Raw genomic sequence first — 20,596 nt, forward strand, 5'->3', positions numbered from 1 at the left:
CTGTTTATTCCTTTTAAATTACAGTCAATAATTTGTTTTAAACTCTGTGGTTTAATTTTACACTCTACGAATCCACCTGCTTCATTCGCCCATAGCTGAGAAAGTCCTGACTTATTGTTTCTCTCTATGTAACGAGCATTGAGTGTTAGATATACTGGGAAAATGTGAATGCAGCATTTGGGATGCAGTACTGTATGTACACAGAGCGAGGGAAGCAGGAAGCACTAGGAACAAGCACTCTGTTTAATCCAGGAATGAAGCATTAGTTGTCAGGTTTTGTGTTTTTTATTATCTCAAGTACGCTTCTTTGATGATGTGATTTGCAGTTTTATAGAGAAGGCAAGCTAGCAATTTGGGAGGAAACCAAGTATTGGCAGTGAGGACACAGCACATGCAGGAGGAGGATGATTTCGGGAAGGACATCTCTCCTACGAGAGACTTTGGAGGGAGTACGGATTCATGACTTTAACTGCTATGCAGGAAGAGATTTGAGCACCTGGCCACCCCACTGGAGATGGACGTGTGTTTGTGTGATCACTAGAAGGGGAAACAGTGAGGAGAGCAGGATTGGAAGGCATGGGGAGGAACTTAGAGCATCTCCACTCTTGGGACACCATGGCTTACTGCATCCCTACATCCAACGAAGGGCTAGAGGGGGCATTTTAAGGGCCCTGATGCTGGGCAGGTAGATGGAAATCATAAGAGTCTTGTATTAAGAGTGCTTAGCAAGGAAGACAGCCACAGTGAGCTGACAGTTGTGGAAAGAATGAGGAGGAGACCTTTCAATTTTATTTAGAAAAGCACAGTGATGGGACGGAGCAGAAGCTGGAGGTGGTGAACCCTGGAGATGAACAGAAAGCCTACGGAGCTGTGCAGCTTACTCAGAAAATTGTTGCTGCAACGAAGGTGAGGGGCAAGCAAGTAACATTTCATACACATTGCAAATCTTCAGCCAAGCCCACAGCAGCAAGAAAGCACAGCAAGGGGTGCGTGTCACCCCGGGTCTCACCCCATGGCTGTGGTGGCAGCAAGCCTTGCATGTGGGGTGTGCTGTGCCAGCCAGGCAGTTCGTGCATGGCATGCATGATGGGGAAGGAGGGCGAGCTGTAATGCTCCCGCCTCTCCTAAACCTTTCAGTTCCCAGCTGCATTGCCCCCGCTGCTTCTTTTATTCCAGGGGTGGAGTGAAATCATGAGACAATTGAAGCTTGATCTGTCAGCAGCAATGAAACATTTTCTTCAAAGGTCTGCTGTGGAAAGGGGGCACACAAATAGCAATATTACATTTGAGAGACAGGAGCTGTTTCCAGGAGTCTTCAAGTGTTTCCCCAAATGAATCTGTCGTGTTGGTGCTGAGAAAAAGAGAGATGCTGCCCAGAGGAATAGTTTGAAGATTTCTGTGCAAATACTTGAACCGTATAAAGTAATTCCGTCAATACTAAATCTTGCACAATTACATAATTACTTTGTGCGAGGTTATTTTGTGTCATAGTAAAGTCTGTTTTCCACTAAATTTGCGTATTGTATATATATTATTATTTTTAAATTTACTTAAAATTTCATATGGCATTATAAGTCAGTCTGGGAAAACAAAATTTAATTTTTATGGTGTCTATGCTGAAGGAAATCAGCTCATAGGGAAGTTGCATTTCCCATTTAAAAAAATAAATAAAAAAGATAAAGACAGTCAAAGTGTTAAGCTGAGTTTAAGACTAAGTAGTGTAGTCAGTCGAAAGACAGGACCTGGGGTTAAACTTCGAGAGGCTCTGCAGGGACTTCAAGATGCATCTTTCTTGCAAAACATCTTTTCCTGAGCAGGTGGTTTTGAAGGACTTGCCGAAATATCTCTTACACTATTGAGTTGTCATCTGCCAATTAGAGTTTACAAATGCTAACTCTTACTTGAAGTCCTAGGTAAACTTCATTATTTAATGTTTTTAAACAATGATGAAACGCCTTGGTATGCCTTGGCTGTGACTTACAATGATGTGCCTTGTGTGGCGGTTCAGTTTGGATAATAAAGTATTTGTTGAAGTATGAATCTTTCGTTTATCCAGTGTTTGGTTTCTCAGAGCTTTCTGTTCTGTACTATAACTCCTGTATTCTCCTTCTTCGTTATTTGACCTAAACCAATGATATCTTTCAGTAGTCAAATATGTGTTCAATACAGATCGTCTTCAGACATGATGGCGAGTTGCTCAAATATGCAAACATCCCTTTAAAGTAAAGAAGCAAATCACAGTCCAGTAACATCTAATTAAATGTCAGGGAGGTGGACTACATAAAGAAAATACAAACAGCCCCTGTTTCAAGCAGAACTTGTGCTGCTGTTTTTTCAGGTGTTTTCGTAACTGTTTTCACATTGAATCACACAGTAAAGCATCTATAACTTTGTGTTTCATAATTTCCTCCACTCTTTTCCCCCCTACCAAGTGACATGTCAATGCTCAGGAATAGCTCAGAGCAAAAGTATTTCTCACTTCACAGGGAGACCTCCTGTTGTCCCACTCAGAGCACGTTTTACACACTGCTGTCCTGTTCACTTCGGAGCTCTGATGGGAAATGAAGCCTTCCTTAAAGGCAAAAGTTGTGGAGACCTTATCCTCAGATAAGAGAGAGGTCTGCACTCCCGTTGGGTTGTGTAGCAGCCAGTCTTGGCAAGGGCTGTGCATCAGCCTTCAGGCAAAGAACATCAGCAGGATGCAAATCTTGCAAGTTTTTTGACTTTCTGATTTTTTTTCCCTAGATGTTGTGCTACTAATTAAAACCCCTTCGAAGGACAGTAACCCAGTTACTGCATACAGAGGTGGAGTATGCCAAATATCTTGCTTCTCCACATTGTGCTGTGTATGACATAAACCATAAACAAAATGTGATGCAGTCATACTTTATTTTTTGTCCTGTTTCTACAGTGCTCTTCTAACACACAGAGATTTGGGCATATTTACAAGTACACAAAGAGTTGACGGAAGTGTTTACATGAACTGCATGTAAACAGGAGGGAATAAACTGGATTTTTTGTGTTTACCTCTTCCTTTGTTCCACTCCACAAAATTAGGCCTGGTCATCAGAAGACTAGCTCTCTCTCTTAGACTTCATATCTTTAAGTGTGAACAAATCACTGTTCATCTGCAGTCGAAGTTTACTGTCAAAGAGCTGATACTTAGAATCTGCTGCTCCATTGCTGCATGATGGCCTGTCCTAGTTAATAAGTGCTGTTTGGCTCGGTAAATGTATGCACAGGTGTGCGCGTGCATGCTTCGACAGGTTTAAACTTGTTTTGCGTTAACTATGTTGGAAAAACTGTACCATGGTTCTGTGCATAGGATAAAATCTCCAGCCGATCAGCCTCTGCCTTGTAAGCGTGGCTGCTGGGCCAGGGGAAGGTGTGTTAGTGTGCTTGTTTTAAATGTCAGGATGTGGGTAAAAGATACTGAAAATTTTCCACGTTTGGCATTTTCTTCACCTCCCTCACCGCTGAGCCAGCCAGTCCCATCTTCTTGTGCTTAATGATAGTTATTATTCTGAGGAGCTGTGTTCGGTGAGAAGTGCTATTGACTGGATTTGTGCATAGATTGCAGTGAGCCCTGGCAGCGCCAGTCACACCTCTAATCACTTGACTTTTTAAATTTGAGGCCCAGAAATTGCTATATTACCATGATAAACTGGCATCATGAAGGCACGCAGTAGTCTTTCGTTCAAGGCTGGATGCTCATGCATACATATACGCAGATCAAAAAGTCATCTTCTGCGCTCCATTTCTTTCTCTCTCTATTTTAGCCCATCATCCCTTTTGGTTGTTCCTCTAAAATTTTCCATACACTAGTTGAGCAATATAAAGGGTGTAAGAAGTAATGTGGGAAACAGTGAAAAATTTGGTATACTTCTTGGGCTCCATTGTAGATACTGAAGTGCTTTATCATGCTGTTTTATGTGTTCCCTTGGGACTAGAGGCTCTTCTGGATTCCTCAGAAAATGTGGTAAAGACTGAATTTTTTTTTTTTTTTTAAGCATAAGAAACAGTCTGTTAGCAGCCTAGCAAAGCTGCAGAAAGCAGGAGATCAACAGAGGCCCCCAGCTTCATCAGTGTGATGGGTAGAGGCTGACAAGGGTTTCTGCTGGAGGTAAATGTTGAAATAGATGAAAATTGCTTTTAAAAGAACCAAGCCACCAAGAAAAAAAGCACATGCTTATAAAATGCTGAGGGAAGTGACAAATAGGCGAAATTTCGTATTTCTGTGATTCTTTACTTTCTGTTGTATCCTGCGACCTGTTTTCAGGGGAATTCTGTACATTTGTGGTAGGTAGTGCAGCTTCTGGATACACTTAAATAGGCTATGTTTTTGCTGTCTTTTATACTTTTTACAGTGTCTGAAGCATCAGGTTCTGGTTCCTTCATCTTAGCCATTCGTTATAGCTACTTTCAGGCTGTTTCTCTTTCCATTAATTTTGCTAATAGGCTTAAAGATACACTGTTCAGACTGTGAACAGGTAGTACAGGAGAGATTTCAGATGGTTTAGACAAAAAATGGTTTCAGCTGACTTCTATACACAAAGAAAATGATATATGGCTTTGCCAAATTTTCCCCAACAGGCAGAATTTCATCTAGTAATAATACAGATTAATTTTGTAGTGGATTTCTTTTTTGTTTGGTTGGTTTTGCGTAAAGTATTACATAAAGGAAATGGGAGTCCTTCTTGTATTTTTAATGTTTTAGTATAATCACGTTAACTGAAGTATTTGTGTTCCTGCTGGAAGGTAATCAAACTTTCATTGTCACATACACTGGGCCACTATATTGTAATCAGGGCACTTCTGAAGCTCAATAATTTGACACCAAAAGGTATTCCAACTCAGAAATTAGGAAAGGAGTTTCGAGAATTCTCTGAAGTTAATAAGTGCATAAATGCTTCTGTGTATAAAAAAGGAACTAGAAAGTTAAGAAATAGTTGCCAGTATGTTTGTTTTGCTTTATAAATCTGATCTTGTCTTCCCCTTCCTTATTGTTCTTTCCATTTTCAGCTCTGCTGCTTTTCCAGCACATGTCTAAGGAAAGCCTACCAGCTTGTATTTTATTCATGAGTAAAAATTACAACTTGATTTAAACCCTGTGTGTGCTGGAAACGTTGCACAGCACAATCACATAATGTGTTTCTATTCTACCTTTGTTTGTATTTGCAGAACTCTTCTATTTTTAGTTTCATGGTCAAATTTAATTAGAGCCTTGTATTTGCTTCTCTATATTAGTAGTAGCTGGAAAAGGCCAGCCCTAACAATGATCTGTGCAGGGCGTCATTAGATTTCAGTAGCCTCATTCTCTTGCTTATTAACTCATAAAGCATTTGAGTATTATTTTCTTCAGCTTACATGCTGCGTGATGTTTAACTCCTCTTTCAGCTCTTTTCTTTACTACTGCTTTTCTGTGCATCTCTGGAATTTACTTCTGTTTTCGTGCCATGCCCAGTGTGCCCTTTTCCAGAACAAGAGCTTATGCATGGCTGAAACATGCTTATGGTGACTGACAGGCTTCAGCTGCCTGCATCTCGGTAAGTGGGTGTCATTCCCTCTTGTTACAGGGTAGTCAAGTACTTCGAGCACTGCCACTCTGGGCAGACTGAAAACACTTTGTCCAGCCATGGATGCAGAGCAGGCAACTGCATGGTCAACCGAGAGATGTGTGTCTGAATAAGCACTTGAAGTGTAAATGTGTTACTTACGCTGAAGACTGTTAAGCCAAAGCTGGTGTGTTGTGTTTTTTTTTTCATAAAAAAATAATTTTAAAAAAGAAAATAGCCCCATCATCTACCCAGCATCCTTCAGATACAGGCATGCTGCAGTGCTCTTCATTTTGTTTGCCGTCTCTTTTTAGAGCTTGCTGGTACTCAGAGGACTCTGGGCTGACCATTGCTATTGACGTTCTCTGCGTCCTTGCCAGTGAATTAAACATTGCAGGGCAAGGGAGGGAGCACAGAAATTTTGAGCACTTCACAAGTGTTTCCGCCTTCCAGAGCCTGAATAAATAACAGTATGAGCACATCAGCCCATCCTGCTGTTGTTCCCAACCTGCCTGTACTTTTCAGTTGAGTGCAAAATTAGAAATGCGATTTGGAGGAAGAGCAGGAGAATCGTGCCCTTCCCCACCCCCCGTTGTGCCTCCTGGGTATGAAGTGGGGACAGGAACGTGCACATGTATCCCAGTTTCATTATCTGTCAAAATCAGTGAAGATTGTTCCCTGCAGGCATAATGCTGGTAGCTAGCAGAGGTTGTCTTTTGAGCACGGTGCACATGGAACACCACTGCTGCCAGCCACCTCTGCCTGGAGTGCTCCATTAACCCTGGCTTACCCCACCCTGTTAATGCTGATGATAGCTTATCTCCTCAATGGGGTAAGTGTAACACTTGGTACTAGTGACTCTCAACCCTTGGCACTGCAGTCCTACGCATCAGAGAGGCTCTCAAGTGCCTCGTAACATTTACCGGGTTGTGCAAGACCACGAAGAGGTGGTGGTAGGAGGGAGCGGTTTGCCTCCAATTTGGCCTTGTAGCTGGACAGACTACACAAAGGTTATCTTTAATTTATTTAGAAGGTGGAGGGGGACTTAATGTATCTATAGCCCTTTACGGTTTCTGGAGAAATCCTCTTTTCCTTTGGAAAAGATGCAGGTGCTGACACTTTGCCTGAGAGTTTTGTGAGAATTAGCCTTCCGAGTAGAAGCTCAGATGTTTTCTGCCGTGACAGGGAGCTGTGCGTGGGTGGCAGCGGTGACTGATGGAGACAGCTAACAATGGGACACTGGAGGTGGCTGTTCTTGGAAAAAGATTTAAAAAAATAAAACTTGGAAGAAGTAACTGCATGAGAATATGAGTTGCTGTACCTCTAGAAATAAATCCAGTAGAAGTGATTCCGTACATTTTAAATGCTACAGCAGTTTCCCTTAAGTGGCTGCCAAAAGGAGAAAGCAGTTTCTTCTACAAGGTATGTATTACCGAGACACTGTGCTCTATGCTGGGGTGCCTGTTCAGTGCTACTTTGGCATCCTGTCAGTGAAGTGATACGAGCAAATCCACTGATCCTAGCAAAAGGAGATTTCTCATCTTTTCACAAAATGCCCTGCTCTTTGCTGTGGATACTGGGGAGGACAGGAGGGAATAATCACCTGCTCAGTTGGCCTTCCCTGCTGCAGTTTCCTGAGAGAAAACTGCTACCTGCATTTTGAATTTGCAGACTCAAATATCAGCACAAATAGTATGTATGAGCAGGGCGTGGAGTGTTGGAAGAGGATGTTTGCTTTGCCACTTGTAAAGTGAGAAGATCCTGAGGTGCACAGAAACGAGAAGAGGAGGTCTGAGGAAAGGCAGAAATACCCCTAGTCTGCTAGCAGCTGTTTTGTTGGGGAAACAGTCCTATGGTTGATTTGTGGTTTCTTTTGCATGCTTATCTAGTAGTGTAATTTAAGTGTCTTCCCACTGGATTAATATGGTTTTAAAAAGGAGGGCAGTCACATAGTGAAAGGCGTAATATCTGAATATTAATACATCAGATTTCTAGAGCTGCATAGTGAATATCAAGTTTTTTTAAACATTATTTAAAACATTAAAACATTATTAAAACATACAATTTTTTTAAAAACATTAAAAAAAAAAGACACCATGATGTCAGAAACATCCTGAGACACCTTGTTACTCTGGTATCAGTGTAATTTCCTTCATTTGTATTCCCTGCTTCCAATAACAGAGTCCTTTGTGGAGAGTTGCATAATTCCCCCATACCTGCACATCTGTGGCAATAAACATTAGAAACCGGCGCCTGGGGGGCTACTTCAGCACCTCTGTGCCCAACTCACAGCTCTGCTGGAAGGCTCCTGCAGCAAAAGCTTCTCTCATCACTGACAGAGCTCATCTGGAAAAGCTGGTGGTGCTGCAGGCTGGGGGTGAGAAGCAGCACAGAACTTGGAGTAGGTGATGAGCCTGCCACCCCTAATCACTATGATCAGCCCTCTGAAAGGGAAACCATTCACAAGACAGAACCTTCTCACAAGGAAAATGGATTCTAAAATGTCCGTGCCTGTAGTTAAAACTCTCCATCATTCATGCTAATGATTAGTTGTTTTGAGATCCCACTAAGCCAGGACCAACAAAGACTGGAGTGTTTGTTCTTTACTGGGAATTTTATCACATCTTTGCATAACTTTTGCACATATATAATATATATGTTTTATAAAGGGCAGCAGATCATCTTCATGTTATTTAAAAAAAGACAGAAATTTAATGGTTAGCTAATAGGATAAGTACTTGTTCAGAAGCAAGTCTGAAAAATCACTGGATGTGGAGACATCGTGCCAAGTGTCCTGAAAAGAGTGGATTCAGGATAGTAATTAGCTGCTGGTTGAGTAAGAATTGCAAGATCACAAAACAAATTACTGTTATTAGCAGAAGTATTTGTTCTGCCATCGAGCTGTCATCCTGCTTCGCTGTTGAACCTGATTGTGCCATGTGCAAAAAAAAAAAAAAATGTCAGATGCTTTATTTATGTGGGCCTATGTGATTTATATTTCTTTAAGGTAAGTGTCTCCTAAAATGACGCTGTTTTTTGTGACCTAGGCACAGTAAATCAAACCTACAAAAGCGTGAGAAACTATAAAACTAAAGTGCTTTTTTTTCTGGCTTTGAAGAAGCCGAATGAATGAGTGCTGGACCTGTAACTAAAGGATCAGCAGGAGGATGTATGGTCTAACGCATTTGTATCCAGTAACAGAGCAGACATACACCAGCTCGTTGCTGCAGTTCTACTGGTTAAAGTTCAGTAAATACCCTTTGATTTACACCTCTCCTCTGCTTTTAAAACAGGAGTTTAGAGAGTTGTAAATCATCATGGCTTAGAGATCTCTGGCATGAAATACTTCCTTTGATTGCAGCTCAGAAATGATCTGCATATACAGCGTTCAGTAACAAACAGCTAATTCTGGTGTTATGTGCTGAATACCACAACAGGAACAACAAGAAGGTTATTTGGTGCATAATTGGCACTTACTCTAGATACCTGTTAGTTGATAACTTTCTTGCACTCTTGAGCAATGTCAAAGGTTTGTGGAACCTCACATCCTTTAAAAAAAAAAAAAAAAGCATAGATGGCAGCAATCTATAAAGTCGTTTGGTATATTGGTCTTCTGATAACACTTTTATATTGAGTTGTGGTAAATCGGGTTATCCTTGAAACAGATGGTTGTAGTTGGAGGAAAGAACGACTGCAGAAGGGAGATAGCTTGGAAGAGAAGGAGAGAGGAGAGCTACTTGTTTTAACTGTTCTACTCCTTTGTTTCAGTAGGTCAGCCTCATGCTGTAATACGATAGTTGACCCGTTGCCAACATGAGATGAAAGAGCTCTTAGCCTTAAAGGCATCAGAAACATGAAGTCATTTTGGCGAGTGGTGTAATTCAAGTACCACTAACACTGTGGAGAAGCTGTCTTTCTTTAGCTTAAAGGTCTACAAACAGTGTGTGTTTAAAAGCACTTGCAGAATGCTTTTTATTTAGAGAGGAGCCCAAAATGTATTACTCTTTGTTGAAGAAATACTAAAGGAAGAATTCTGTCATGGGCTAAATATCTGATATTTTAAGTGTAAGAATTCTTCAAAGTCAATGATGTTTCATTTTCAGTGAAACGTAGATAATTCTTAATCCCAGTCAATTTTTCATAATAAATCTTTGGATACCAAAATGTATTGTATATACATTTTATATACAAAAGTGACTCCAGAGTCACTTTTCAGTTTCAGCCTCTCCAGAGTTTTACATTATCAGTGATTCTGTTTCTTGCTTTTTCTTGGTGGTGTTTGTTTTTGTTTTTGTTCTTGTTTTGTTTTGTTCTTGTTTTAATCCGTATCTGTTCTAGAATTTCTGAGGTAAGCATTGACAAGAAAGTGGTTAAACTTAATAGTTTTATCACTGAAAAGGCCTAATATATTTCCTTTCTCTGGCTAATGACTATTCAATTGTTCTGAGGTGAATGTGGTTTTTTTCCTTTTGCAATGGATGCATGCTGTTGGAAGAGAATAGCTGTTACACGTGCACACACAGAGTAAATCGTAAGCTTCTTGGAGCTGTGAATCACTTATCTGTAAAGTCATTATTAATGTGCTGTTTGAGTGCATATACAACTGCAAATCTGTGCAAAAAATAGATGGTAATAGCTTAAAATCATGATGTGGGCTGTCTCACTTATGCAAAGATTGCCACTCTTTTCAAACAGGAAAAAAAGAAAAATAACTGCAGTTATTGTTGCTGGGCAGAGAAGGCTTTTATCTAGCCCCAGTATTTTTCTGCCTGTGGTATGGGGAGATGAGGGTATTTGTAACAAGCTCTCCTTCAAAGGAGTAGCTGAAGAGACAAGGAGATAAATTCCCAGAATTTCTCTCTGGTTTTCTGCTATGCCACGTGCTTGTAACTTCTCTGAGTATTGCAGTAGAACCCAGGAAAGGAAATCAAGGGTAGAGAAGAAAGTGTAATGGATAATAATATTGAGCCCGTTGTGATTAAACGAAAAATTACTTATCTGTACTGGTGGCTACTGGCAGCATTTCTTTACCATGTCATTTAACATGTGTACCCATCCTGTGGAGTGCAGTACTTTAATCCCATGATCAGCTCTCTAGATTGCTACATACCATTTGAGCCTATGGATGAATCATAAACAGCAATACTTCGCTTCCTCTACCAAACAGGATAGCCTTTTAGCCAGACAGCCAGTTAGCCAAATGAGCAAAGTCTTTTTACTTCCTTCTTACTCACGAGCTGGGCAAGCTGTTCTGAGTGGTGGTGGTGCCTGTGTCTGCTGCCTGACTTTGCTCAGCTTTGAACTTTCTGAAAAATAGATCGTGTTTTCAGTAAAACTGAATGCCTCTGTATCTCTGGAGGCGTACTTGTTGAACAGGAGAGAGGCAGAGAATTACAGCATTTTCTCTCTGTAAGCAATGTCCCAGAGCGCTGCACGAGCACTTCTCTGCAGCAGTGCAGATACCTGAACACATTCTCCACTCCGGCTGGCTGTCCTGCCCTACAAAATCGTGCCTATCTGCCCAGAGTCTGTGTTGTTGCTGCAGAGTTGAATTGAACCAAGCAGAGAGGGTCAAGATTACCTTAGAGCATTTTTGCTAGCCCTCTGCTGTTGGTTCAGGACAGCACAGATCTTCCAGAGGTCCTGTACCTTGTCTCCTAGCCCCGTTTGAACGCCTGTGATGTCCAAGATTTCAGATGTCTCTAGCTGCTTAAGCTTAGCCAAGTGAAGTAGGTCTTCCAGGCTACACCTAATAAGAAAGAGGGTACAACTGGCACAGACCTAAGCGCAGCTCAGTCCACTACAACAGTTTGTAAGAATAATACATGTTGGCAAACCTGGCCCTTGACAGCTTCGCTCTGTGAGCAGTGCAGTGCTACCTTTAGAACAGAGGTATGCAGGGGAAGGACAATGCAAGAGAACTTAACAAATAAGTAAATCATTGCCTTCAATATTTTTTACTCATGCAACGTAGTCAGCTTACAAATTAATTGATTTCATGAAATAATGAAGAGCAACACTTGAGGGTTGATCATAATGTGGAAGTAAAACCAAACCTCAGAACTTAGATCGGCCGCTTCTCTCTGCATTTACTTCTCACTGCCCGTGGCTACATTCAAAGGCTAAGCTGATCTTAGCTACTGCAGAGCCTTTTTCCAGAAGGTGGAGGTTCATGGCTCCAGCCTGCCTTCTGCAGGTGAGAGTCATTCAGCCTTGCCCAACTGTGTGTCCCAGCGCAGGACAGTTTGTCGCTCGGGTTTCTGTGTGGGGTCAGCTTAGCAATGGTAGTAGTGGTGGCCCAACAGCATGACTATTCTCCATCTGGTCCCAGCCATCCAAATTCAAAAATCAGGAGCTTGATTCTCCCTTAGATTGTCTCACAGAACCACAGAATGGTTTGGGGCAGAAGGGACCGTAAAGATCATCTAACTCCAACCCCTCTGCCATGAGGGTTGGCTCATTATCTTTGTTTACTGCATAATACTGCTTTTATCAGTTACCTTCCGTTTTCTGTCTGACATGCCTTCCTTAATTGTTTAATTACTTCATCACTTCATTTGGCATATACTGTTTCTCAGTCATGAAGTAGTGTTATGGATTGAGTTCATTCACGACCTGTGTAACTTTGAGTGATTCCCACTTGTCATTTTGTCATTATGTGATGTCCTTTCTGCAGGTGATGCATTGTCCTGCAGATCTGTCAGCTGTAATCAATTAACCACTAACATGAGTTAGCTCCTCTCCCAGGTACTGAGTGGAATGGCATATGCCTGCATGTTACATCCCTGTGTAGATATTCAAGCTTACTGAGCTTGTCTTTGATTTAACCACTGCTATAAACGTGCTTTAAGGGCTACTGCTTCTTTGGTTGACAAGATAGACAAAATTTAGCCTATTTTCTCATGGTTATTATTCAGTGATTTTGCAAGTACTTTGTACAACTAAACAAACTAGGAACAGAATTACTAGAGAACCCTGAGCAAGAGATTAAGAAAACTTAAGAGAAAAACTCCGCACTATTAGAAATCCTACTCTAACACAGCACTAGATTCCTGGAGATAACTGGTCCGAATCAGTATGTACGCTTAGCAGCAGGAAATTTGTATGTCAACAATAACACTCGAGTCAGCTGCTTCCTGGAGCACTTTCTGGTTTGTAACACAATCAGTGATTTTTATTCTTGAGTACCTTGGTACTGTTTTCACCTTCAAATGCTTCCTGCTTGAGATGATGATACAATGAATGTAATTCTTGATACTACAGTAAATAAAATATAAAGTAATATCTTGAAAACACAGTATCCTTTTAAAAAATAAATAAAATAAATGTAATACCTTGACTGTAAAGTGGATATTGATAATTGATAGATTGATAGATTAGAAGAAACTAAAGACTGTCTTTCTTGGAGAACAAAAAAAATTATCTTCAATGTGAATGGGGCAGGAGAAATCCAGAAGCAATTACCTTCCCCCATAATCCCCGATGCACATATTTGACAGAAATCTAATGGTCTACACAGGTTTCATCTTTTACTTAGATATGCTGAAATGTATGAGTGTATGTGTGCAGAATTTCAGCTTAGCTTTTTTTTAAACCACATCTAGCTTTTTTCCAGGTGTTAGATTAGATTGCACAAAAAGCAGTTATGTATTTCGGTGGAGCTGGTAATTTCGAGGTACAGCTGTTTCTCCCCATAGTAGTAAATACAAGCTATTCCTAATTCTAAATCTCCTTGAACCACATACTATTCTTTCTTTCCCTCTCTTTTAGTGGGCAGTTTGCTGTAGTGAAAAAATGCCGTGAGAAAAACACTGGTCAGCAGTTTGCAGCAAAATTCATCAAGAAACGGAGGACAAAATCCAGCCGGCGTGGAGTGAGCCGGGAAGATATTGAGCGAGAAGTCAGCATACTAAAAGAAATTCGGCATCCTAATGTGATCATGCTGCATGATGTTTATGAGAACAAAACAGATGTGATTCTTATTCTGGAACTGTAAGTAGCTCTAGAGACCTGGGAAAGAATAACGTTGTTGTTATATTAAGGAAATTGATCCTTTCTGTAAGAATTGCCATTTTTTAATGGGTATCTCTTACTACCCCAAAGATCGCTGATAGGAGCATGAGAATTGTTATTATTTGGGGTTGGGAGGGGCCAGATTTGTAACTTCTTGATTTATAGATGCTATTTTTCAGTCTAAATGATACTACAAAGGTTGAATAGCAATACAGTATACTCAGATTTTTTTCTGCTTGTTATTTTAATTGTCATTGATCTTCTGAATCCAGAAGAATAGCCTAGAGCTGAACAGACTTGAAAATAAGAGCAGAGGGAAATACAGATTCTGGATAGAGGTTACTGTAGCAAATTTAGTAGTGTTTTGTGGTGGTGTAAAGCAGCATCACTGAATGCTTTTTTCTCTTTTTTGCCCACATAACAGAGAACAGTGTTTTCCCAGTTCTCTCCTGTTGCAATGTAAACTGAACTCTCATATCCGTATTTTAGTTCCTTTCTTTTCTCCAAAGTTATTGCTAATGTATTGAGATAAATATGTCAGCAGAGAACAGTTCTGCATTGCTTCAAGTCTGGCTTCAAGTTCCTCAAAGATTGCTAATTTAGTCGTTAAGCGTTACTCACCTTTTTCAGCTTGACAGCGTCCAGTAGTAGCACATGGAGGTTTTTACCTTGTTTTAATGCCTGACACAGTCCATATTATGGCCACATTTGTTTGGTATCAGCTAAACGTGTTTCAGAGTATGTATTTCATGCAAGCAAATGCATCTGATTTGGTACAAGGATCTTGCGCAGCACTTCTCTTTTCCTTGGCTGTTCATGTTCTTGTAGGTTATGCCTTCCTGTATACTAACTTTCATAAATGGTATTTCCACTTACTTTATAAAGATACTTTAGGGTAAGTATTAAGTAACATGTAGATTTACAGTATAGATATAAGAAAGAAACTGGTTATTACCTTAAGGAGTTTTGTCTTTGCTACAATATATACACGCATAATACATTAAAACACATTTTACACGTCTTTGGTCCCACATATGATTGCTTACTGTAATGCTTTAGAAGTCTGGGTGTGTTGTTGTTTTTTTTGTGTGTGTTTTTGTTTGTTTGTTTGTTTTTTGTTTTGTTTTGTTTTTGTTTTTTAGTTTCAGAAATACACATCTGCATTAGTTTGATTTTGTGTGGATAAGTATTCCTTAAAAAGATGAATAGTATAAAGTAAAACCTCCTCGTAATTCCTGTCAGACCTACTACTCTTGATTTTTGCTCAAAACTCTTTGAGTGTGTCACTGAATTTACAACAAAATTAGTTTGATTCTTCTTCTGCTCCCCATTTATACTTGCTCTCATATTCTTCCTATTCATAACCTGTTACTACAGTGCTGCTACTGCACTGCTTTCTTTCTGCTCTGTAATCTAATCTGTTCACATGAAATCAGGAGAGTGACTGGACTTAAAAGCTCTGAAGAAAATTTAGTAGCTGCAGACAGTGGTAGGATGAATGGAAATGTTCCTCTCTCCCTTTTCTTTTCATGGAATTGGAGCTCCATTGGCAGCAAGGTGGCTGTGTGTGTGTGTACACCCATTGACTTTTCTTGAGTGGAAGCAGATTTTGCATCCAACGTGTGTTAATACTTCATAAAATTGATAGTGTGAAGCACAGCAAACTATTTGTATAGCAGTTTAGCTAATCATTTTGCCAAGTTAATAATCCTGATATAGTGTCAAAGATGTTTTTTTTCCACTTTTCAGAACTGCCACATGAATCTTTTAAGTTGAAGTGCTACTTTGGTATCACAAAGGTATCATTTAATTAAAGGGTCAGAGAGGAAAAGATGACATGTTAGCAATCCCTTTATAAACTGAATATACTAATTGCTGTAGAGACCATTTTTAATTATTCTCAAAATCACTATGCTATTATATAAAGCTATTTAAAAGGCAAAAGGATTGTCATTTTAATCATATGTTCAGATACTTAAGTATGTAATCATTTTTTTCTAATGTTCTAATATTCACATTTTGCCCAGGGACCTATTCTCCTGACATTTGTAGTTCTTACAGAACATTTTTAAACAAAGCAAAAATGAAACTGAAATCTCATTAAATAACCCATTTTGCTTCCCTCAGAATCCCTCCCAAGTGAAAATTTTCCCTACTGATTAGAATGTAGTTTGAGTAAGTATCTTCTTCTATAACTAAGTTCAGTTGAAAAAAGCATATTATTTTTTTTCTAGTGTATGACTCTAAGAAGAGAAAGCATACCACAAATAAACAGGACTTCACATGACTTAGTTTTTTAGATAAGGAATGAAACTGAAATTGTGTTCCAGCTACAAAAGCTCATAACAAAATGAAAGTCTAGAAGAAGCACCGGTTTGTTATTAATAAGCAAGTGTAATAACACAAGCAGTGATGAGGAAAAAAATCTCTGGTTTCTCTGCAACGTAGAACCTGCAGTCCACAAAAGGCATGCTGCCGCAGCTGTCCTTTTACTGGCTGTCAACTGATGTTAACACACAAGTCTCAGGATGGTGTGTCTGCTGCCTGTTTGCTATTGATTTTTGTCTCCCAGTTCAGCAAAAGGTTTGCAGGGTTGTACATAGCCTTTTAAGCATTTTCCAGCATTATTCATCAGCTGTTTCTAGGGAGTAACTGGCTGTAGAAGTTCTCACTTCATTCCCTCACTACAAATATTACATCAGCCAACAAAGTATTTATTAGCAATTTGTGTGCAGAAATATGTGGACCATCATTAATTATTGCAGTGGGAACGTCCTTGCAACACTGAGTGGAAAACAAAATATCAGAAGCTCAATCCATGTTGGTGTTTGGAGCTTTTTCTCTTAAGTACCTTGTGTTAGGAAACTGACCTGTAAAAATTTACGGAATGTTTAATTTCTGAAACTTTAAATCAACTCCTTCCTTAAAGGAGTCAGCAATCACACACAAATATGAAAGGTGCTTGAAGACCATTACTATATTTCTGTCTCTTGGTAAATTTAGAGAAAGCAGGTATGTTTTCACATTTCTAGACTGATACACTGGCAAGTGTGTTCTTGATTTGGAAGTAACCTTCAAAATTCATGCTCTCTGGACTCCAATTCATGCTCTCTGGGCTCTTCTGACATCTTGCAAGGAATACTGTACATGTTATACATGAACAGGAAAATACTCTCTCTTCCTCATCTAACTTAAAATTGTTAGCTATCTGGTTTTTCTTCTACTGAAAAAAAAAATTGTCAAACTTTAATCATATTTATTTCTATCCAGCTACATCACTCGACCAACTAGTCTCTTTTGTATTTTTGTATTTTAGAAGTACTATGCTATTTTCCAGTCAGCTCCACTGAAGCCATCTTTTAGCAAACTTCTCAGACTGTAGAAAACACAGACCTCTGTTGCACAGTAATAATGATTTTCTTTCCTCAATCGTATTTTGCACCTACGTGGTTCCCTTTTCACTGGCCTGCTGGTAACCTTGAATGCATAATCTCCGTCTTTTATTTTGTTTTTACTTCCACTTTACTATGATTTCATTTAGACAACAGACCTACAAAATACACTCACTATGTGGTACTTCATAGAGGTTTCTGGCTGCAGCTGCAAGGAATAAGTACCTTTATCCTAAATCCTGTATAGCAGTTGCTGAAAAATAATGCTGAAAAATAATGCAGATGGCCTCACCCTTCAAAGCAGCTTGATAGCAATAGCTGATTCTTTTCACTGGAAAGCTGTGGGTAGAATTGTCTGTTAATGCTTTTATCTGCCAAAGAAGTGTCTTCATATCTGAATTAGAAATCTTAATTTAAGGCAGCATGAGCTCTTGCAGCATATTTCGGAATGATGAATTTCTGTTTATAAAATTTGGAAAAAGAGAATAATGCTGTGGAAGTCTTGTCTCAGAAAGAGGATAATTATATTAACTTGAAAGTGACTGAACATTAAGTATTCAGGCTCATGGTTTTGTAAAATTAGTTCCTGTATACTTACTTTAGAATTTAGTCCTCCACATCCCAGGTCTCAGAGAGAGCTGCCACCTTCTTGGCACCTCTATAATATTAACCAAAGCATAAGAGAGCAAGGAGAGGGTGATAGATCTATATACAGAATTCTAATGATGTCTTGAGTTGCTCATTGAAGAATAAATAAGAAGAAGTAACAACAAGCTCTGTAAACTCCTCTCCTATCTTATTGGTAAGTTAACTGCACTTAGAAGTCAATAGCTTGACTTCTTATGAGGCTTGATGGCAGCATGGAGCTTCTTCGTGTTTTGACCAAAATAGCTCTGAAATTTTTGTTAATTTTACCTGTAACTTGTCACAAAGTTGTTCTTGACTGGACTGGCCTTGTACTGGCTTTTCAGAGGAGGAGTCTTTGGTATTTACTGGGAATAGCAGCAGGTAAGCAAGCTCCAGAGCACTGGTTTCTAGATAATCGTGCCACCTTTTGACTTCAAAATCCTGAATTACAGGCCCTCAAATAGATCCACAATGTTTGTTTAGAAACCCAGGAGTAAAGGCTTCATGGAGCTAAAAAGAAACAAGCTGAAGCAAATATGACTCTTAACACATTGAACACATCTCATAAGGAATGCAGTTGGCTCCTGGGCTCTGCATCCAATGACCCGAGCACATGGTAGTCTTGCCCACTACATTAATGCTTTGTGTATGAAATGTAGGTGTCATGGGCAGGATGAATACTAACACACTCAGCGGGACCAGGATGTTGGTAACCATGCATGGTCACCAGACTGGCACATACAGAGTTCAGGTGACTAAAACCAAAGTTCCAGCTCTGTTTGGGTGCAGAAAGACACGCAGGAGTTTTTGGGTTTCCCTGTTAGTAGAAGTTAACCATCTAACTATTCATCTACGTTTTGGTGCTTGTGTTCTTCTGACTGGTCATTCTGAAGCCAAATCTTCTTGTTCAATATACCGGAATAATTCAGGCACACCAGAGAGGATTTCACAACTGTTAGTCTCTCCAGTATGGGTTGGACAAATGAAAATGAGGAGGAGGAGTGATGCAGTAACATGCCTTCTTTTTTCTGTTAGTTAGGTATAGAAAAACTAAGTATGATGTCAAGTGTGTGGGATTAAAAAAGAAAAAAGGCAGCCCTGCATTGCTCTTTCAAAATATTTGATATACTTTTAACTTCAGAGGAGTGTCTTGGCAACTGCATGGTTCCTATAAGCTGTTAAACGAAGTGGATAAAACCTTAAGTAAAATGGGAGTGTGAGAAAAATCTCAAATAATTTTATTCAGACAGGATCTTCTGTGAAGCTATGTTATTCGCGATTGCAATGGCGGGCATCCAGCCAATAAGGAGCGCATTTTAGTAAACAAATTATAACCTTTTATTCCCTATTACCCGACACCTGATCACCTCCCCTGTCCTCGTGGCCTGAGTACTACAGGTTCACAAGCTACTCGATGCTCCGCTATATTATATACATATATTACATTTTTTTTCTTCAACCCTTTAATTTCTCCCTTTTCCCCTCTTCTTTTCTCCTTTCTTATGTTTTGAGAACCTGTTATCTTTGTTTTACCATTCCCACACTGCTCATCCCTGTTTTTCTCAAGCTTCTACCTTATTTTGGAAGAGTGAGGCCTTCTACTGTCCATTTACCTACTTAGGATTTCTCCTTGTTATGAATACACAACCTTGGAATACATAAAATTAGTTCTCTACTGCAAAAACACAACTTAGTTTCTCACGGGTGTAGAAATATTTTACTCTCATCTTGGGCTGAAATTTTTAAATACGCAAAGATTCATACAAGGGACATCTGACGACAGAATCCATAGCAGAAAACATTTCTTCTGCAAATCGACAGAATTTTTGGATTAGAGAAGAGCTCTTATTCCCCATAGTGGAAAATAATTCAGATAACTTATTAAATTGATTCTGCTTTAAAAATTGGAACAAACTGGTTCTGAATTTTAACTTTCTTACTTTATGTTGTTCAGAAATAAAAGCAAGGTTGATTAAACCTTGTAATCATGAAGTTAACTAGATTAGGTTGCTTGACAGAAGCAGTTTTGGCTTAGGATTTGGGGTTTTGCTTTTTTTTTTTTTTTCAGCTTTATGAGAAATCCTTAGATAATCATTAATTGTCGTTTAGGCAATATTACACTGTGAGCAGTGTGATCAACACAGCATGTGACTGGGTCGTTATGAGGTGGCCACGCTGACTATGAAGGTTAACTGGTATTGTGTAGGTTCCCGTAATGACTACCTCCAAGATCTTCTGCTTAGTTATATTTCATACTTGAGGAGACCCGATGAGTTGCAAAAGCGCTATTGAGAAATCCTTTTTCCACAGGTGCCTTGTATTTTCTTTTCCAGAGGGAAATATGTGGGAGGCAAAGGCATCTGCCAGCCTTCCTTTGAGAAGGCTAGGAATTGCACCTACCACTGCTGTATTTTATGGGAATGTGGTTGACCCAAGGTGTTGTTTCACTTGCACCAGCTCAGGAAAGCTAGCACCTCTACCTAGTAATATCAGGGAAGCAGAACGTAACAGCTTTGCTCCTAATGGAAATGATAGTACAAAATATTTTTCTGTGCAGGGCTGTTCCTTTTTCTAAAAGCGTGCTCTGCTGTTCAGAAACAGTGTCAACTGGAGTCACAATACAGCAGTGAAACTAGGTTTACTCTGCTCTTAGGGCTTTGTGTTACAGCATACCAAATAATAAAACCTGCCCCTTAGGATTGAGATGTGACCTCCGTCAATCACCAATGTTTATCATATTGAGCCAAGGACATGAACAACCTTTTTCTTTTTTTTTTTTAAACTGTAGAGTGTTTCCAGTTTAAAAGTAAACGGAAAAGTTTTATACAGGAACACTGAGGAGTTAATGCTTCAAGGGAGACCATGATGCGCCTCTTTTAGGTTCCTCTTTTAATATGAAGGGGTATGGCTTGTTGCTCATCCATTACCTGTTAGCAGCTTGCAGACCAGAGCTGTGCCAATGCACAGATGAATTGCTCAGAAAGCTGTCTGTAACTCCTATCGGCTAAC

At 39.6% G+C, this 20,596-nt stretch overlaps 1 protein-coding gene across 2 annotated transcripts in view; it reads left to right on the top strand.

The window, feature by feature from the left end:
- DAPK1 (death associated protein kinase 1) overlaps nucleotides 1-20,596 on the top strand; it is an 89,099-nt gene that overhangs the window by 24,196 nt on the left and 44,307 nt on the right. Inside the window, exons 1-2 of one of the 2 annotated variants that reach the window (XM_068666128.1) lie at nucleotides 12,288-12,302; nucleotides 13,326-13,547. In XM_068666128.1, coding sequence (XP_068522229.1) covers nucleotides 13,495-13,547 — 53 coding nt within the window. In that variant the 5' untranslated portion in view covers nucleotides 12,288-12,302; nucleotides 13,326-13,494. Of the gene's footprint in view, nucleotides 1-12,287; nucleotides 12,303-13,325; nucleotides 13,548-20,596 lie in introns of those variants that run through there. The other variant, XM_068666127.1, reaches the window with a different exon arrangement.

Source organism: Anas acuta, chromosome Z (genome assembly GCF_963932015.1).
Source record: "Anas acuta chromosome Z, bAnaAcu1.1, whole genome shotgun sequence".
Taxonomy (NCBI): domain Eukaryota; kingdom Metazoa; phylum Chordata; class Aves; order Anseriformes; family Anatidae; genus Anas; species Anas acuta.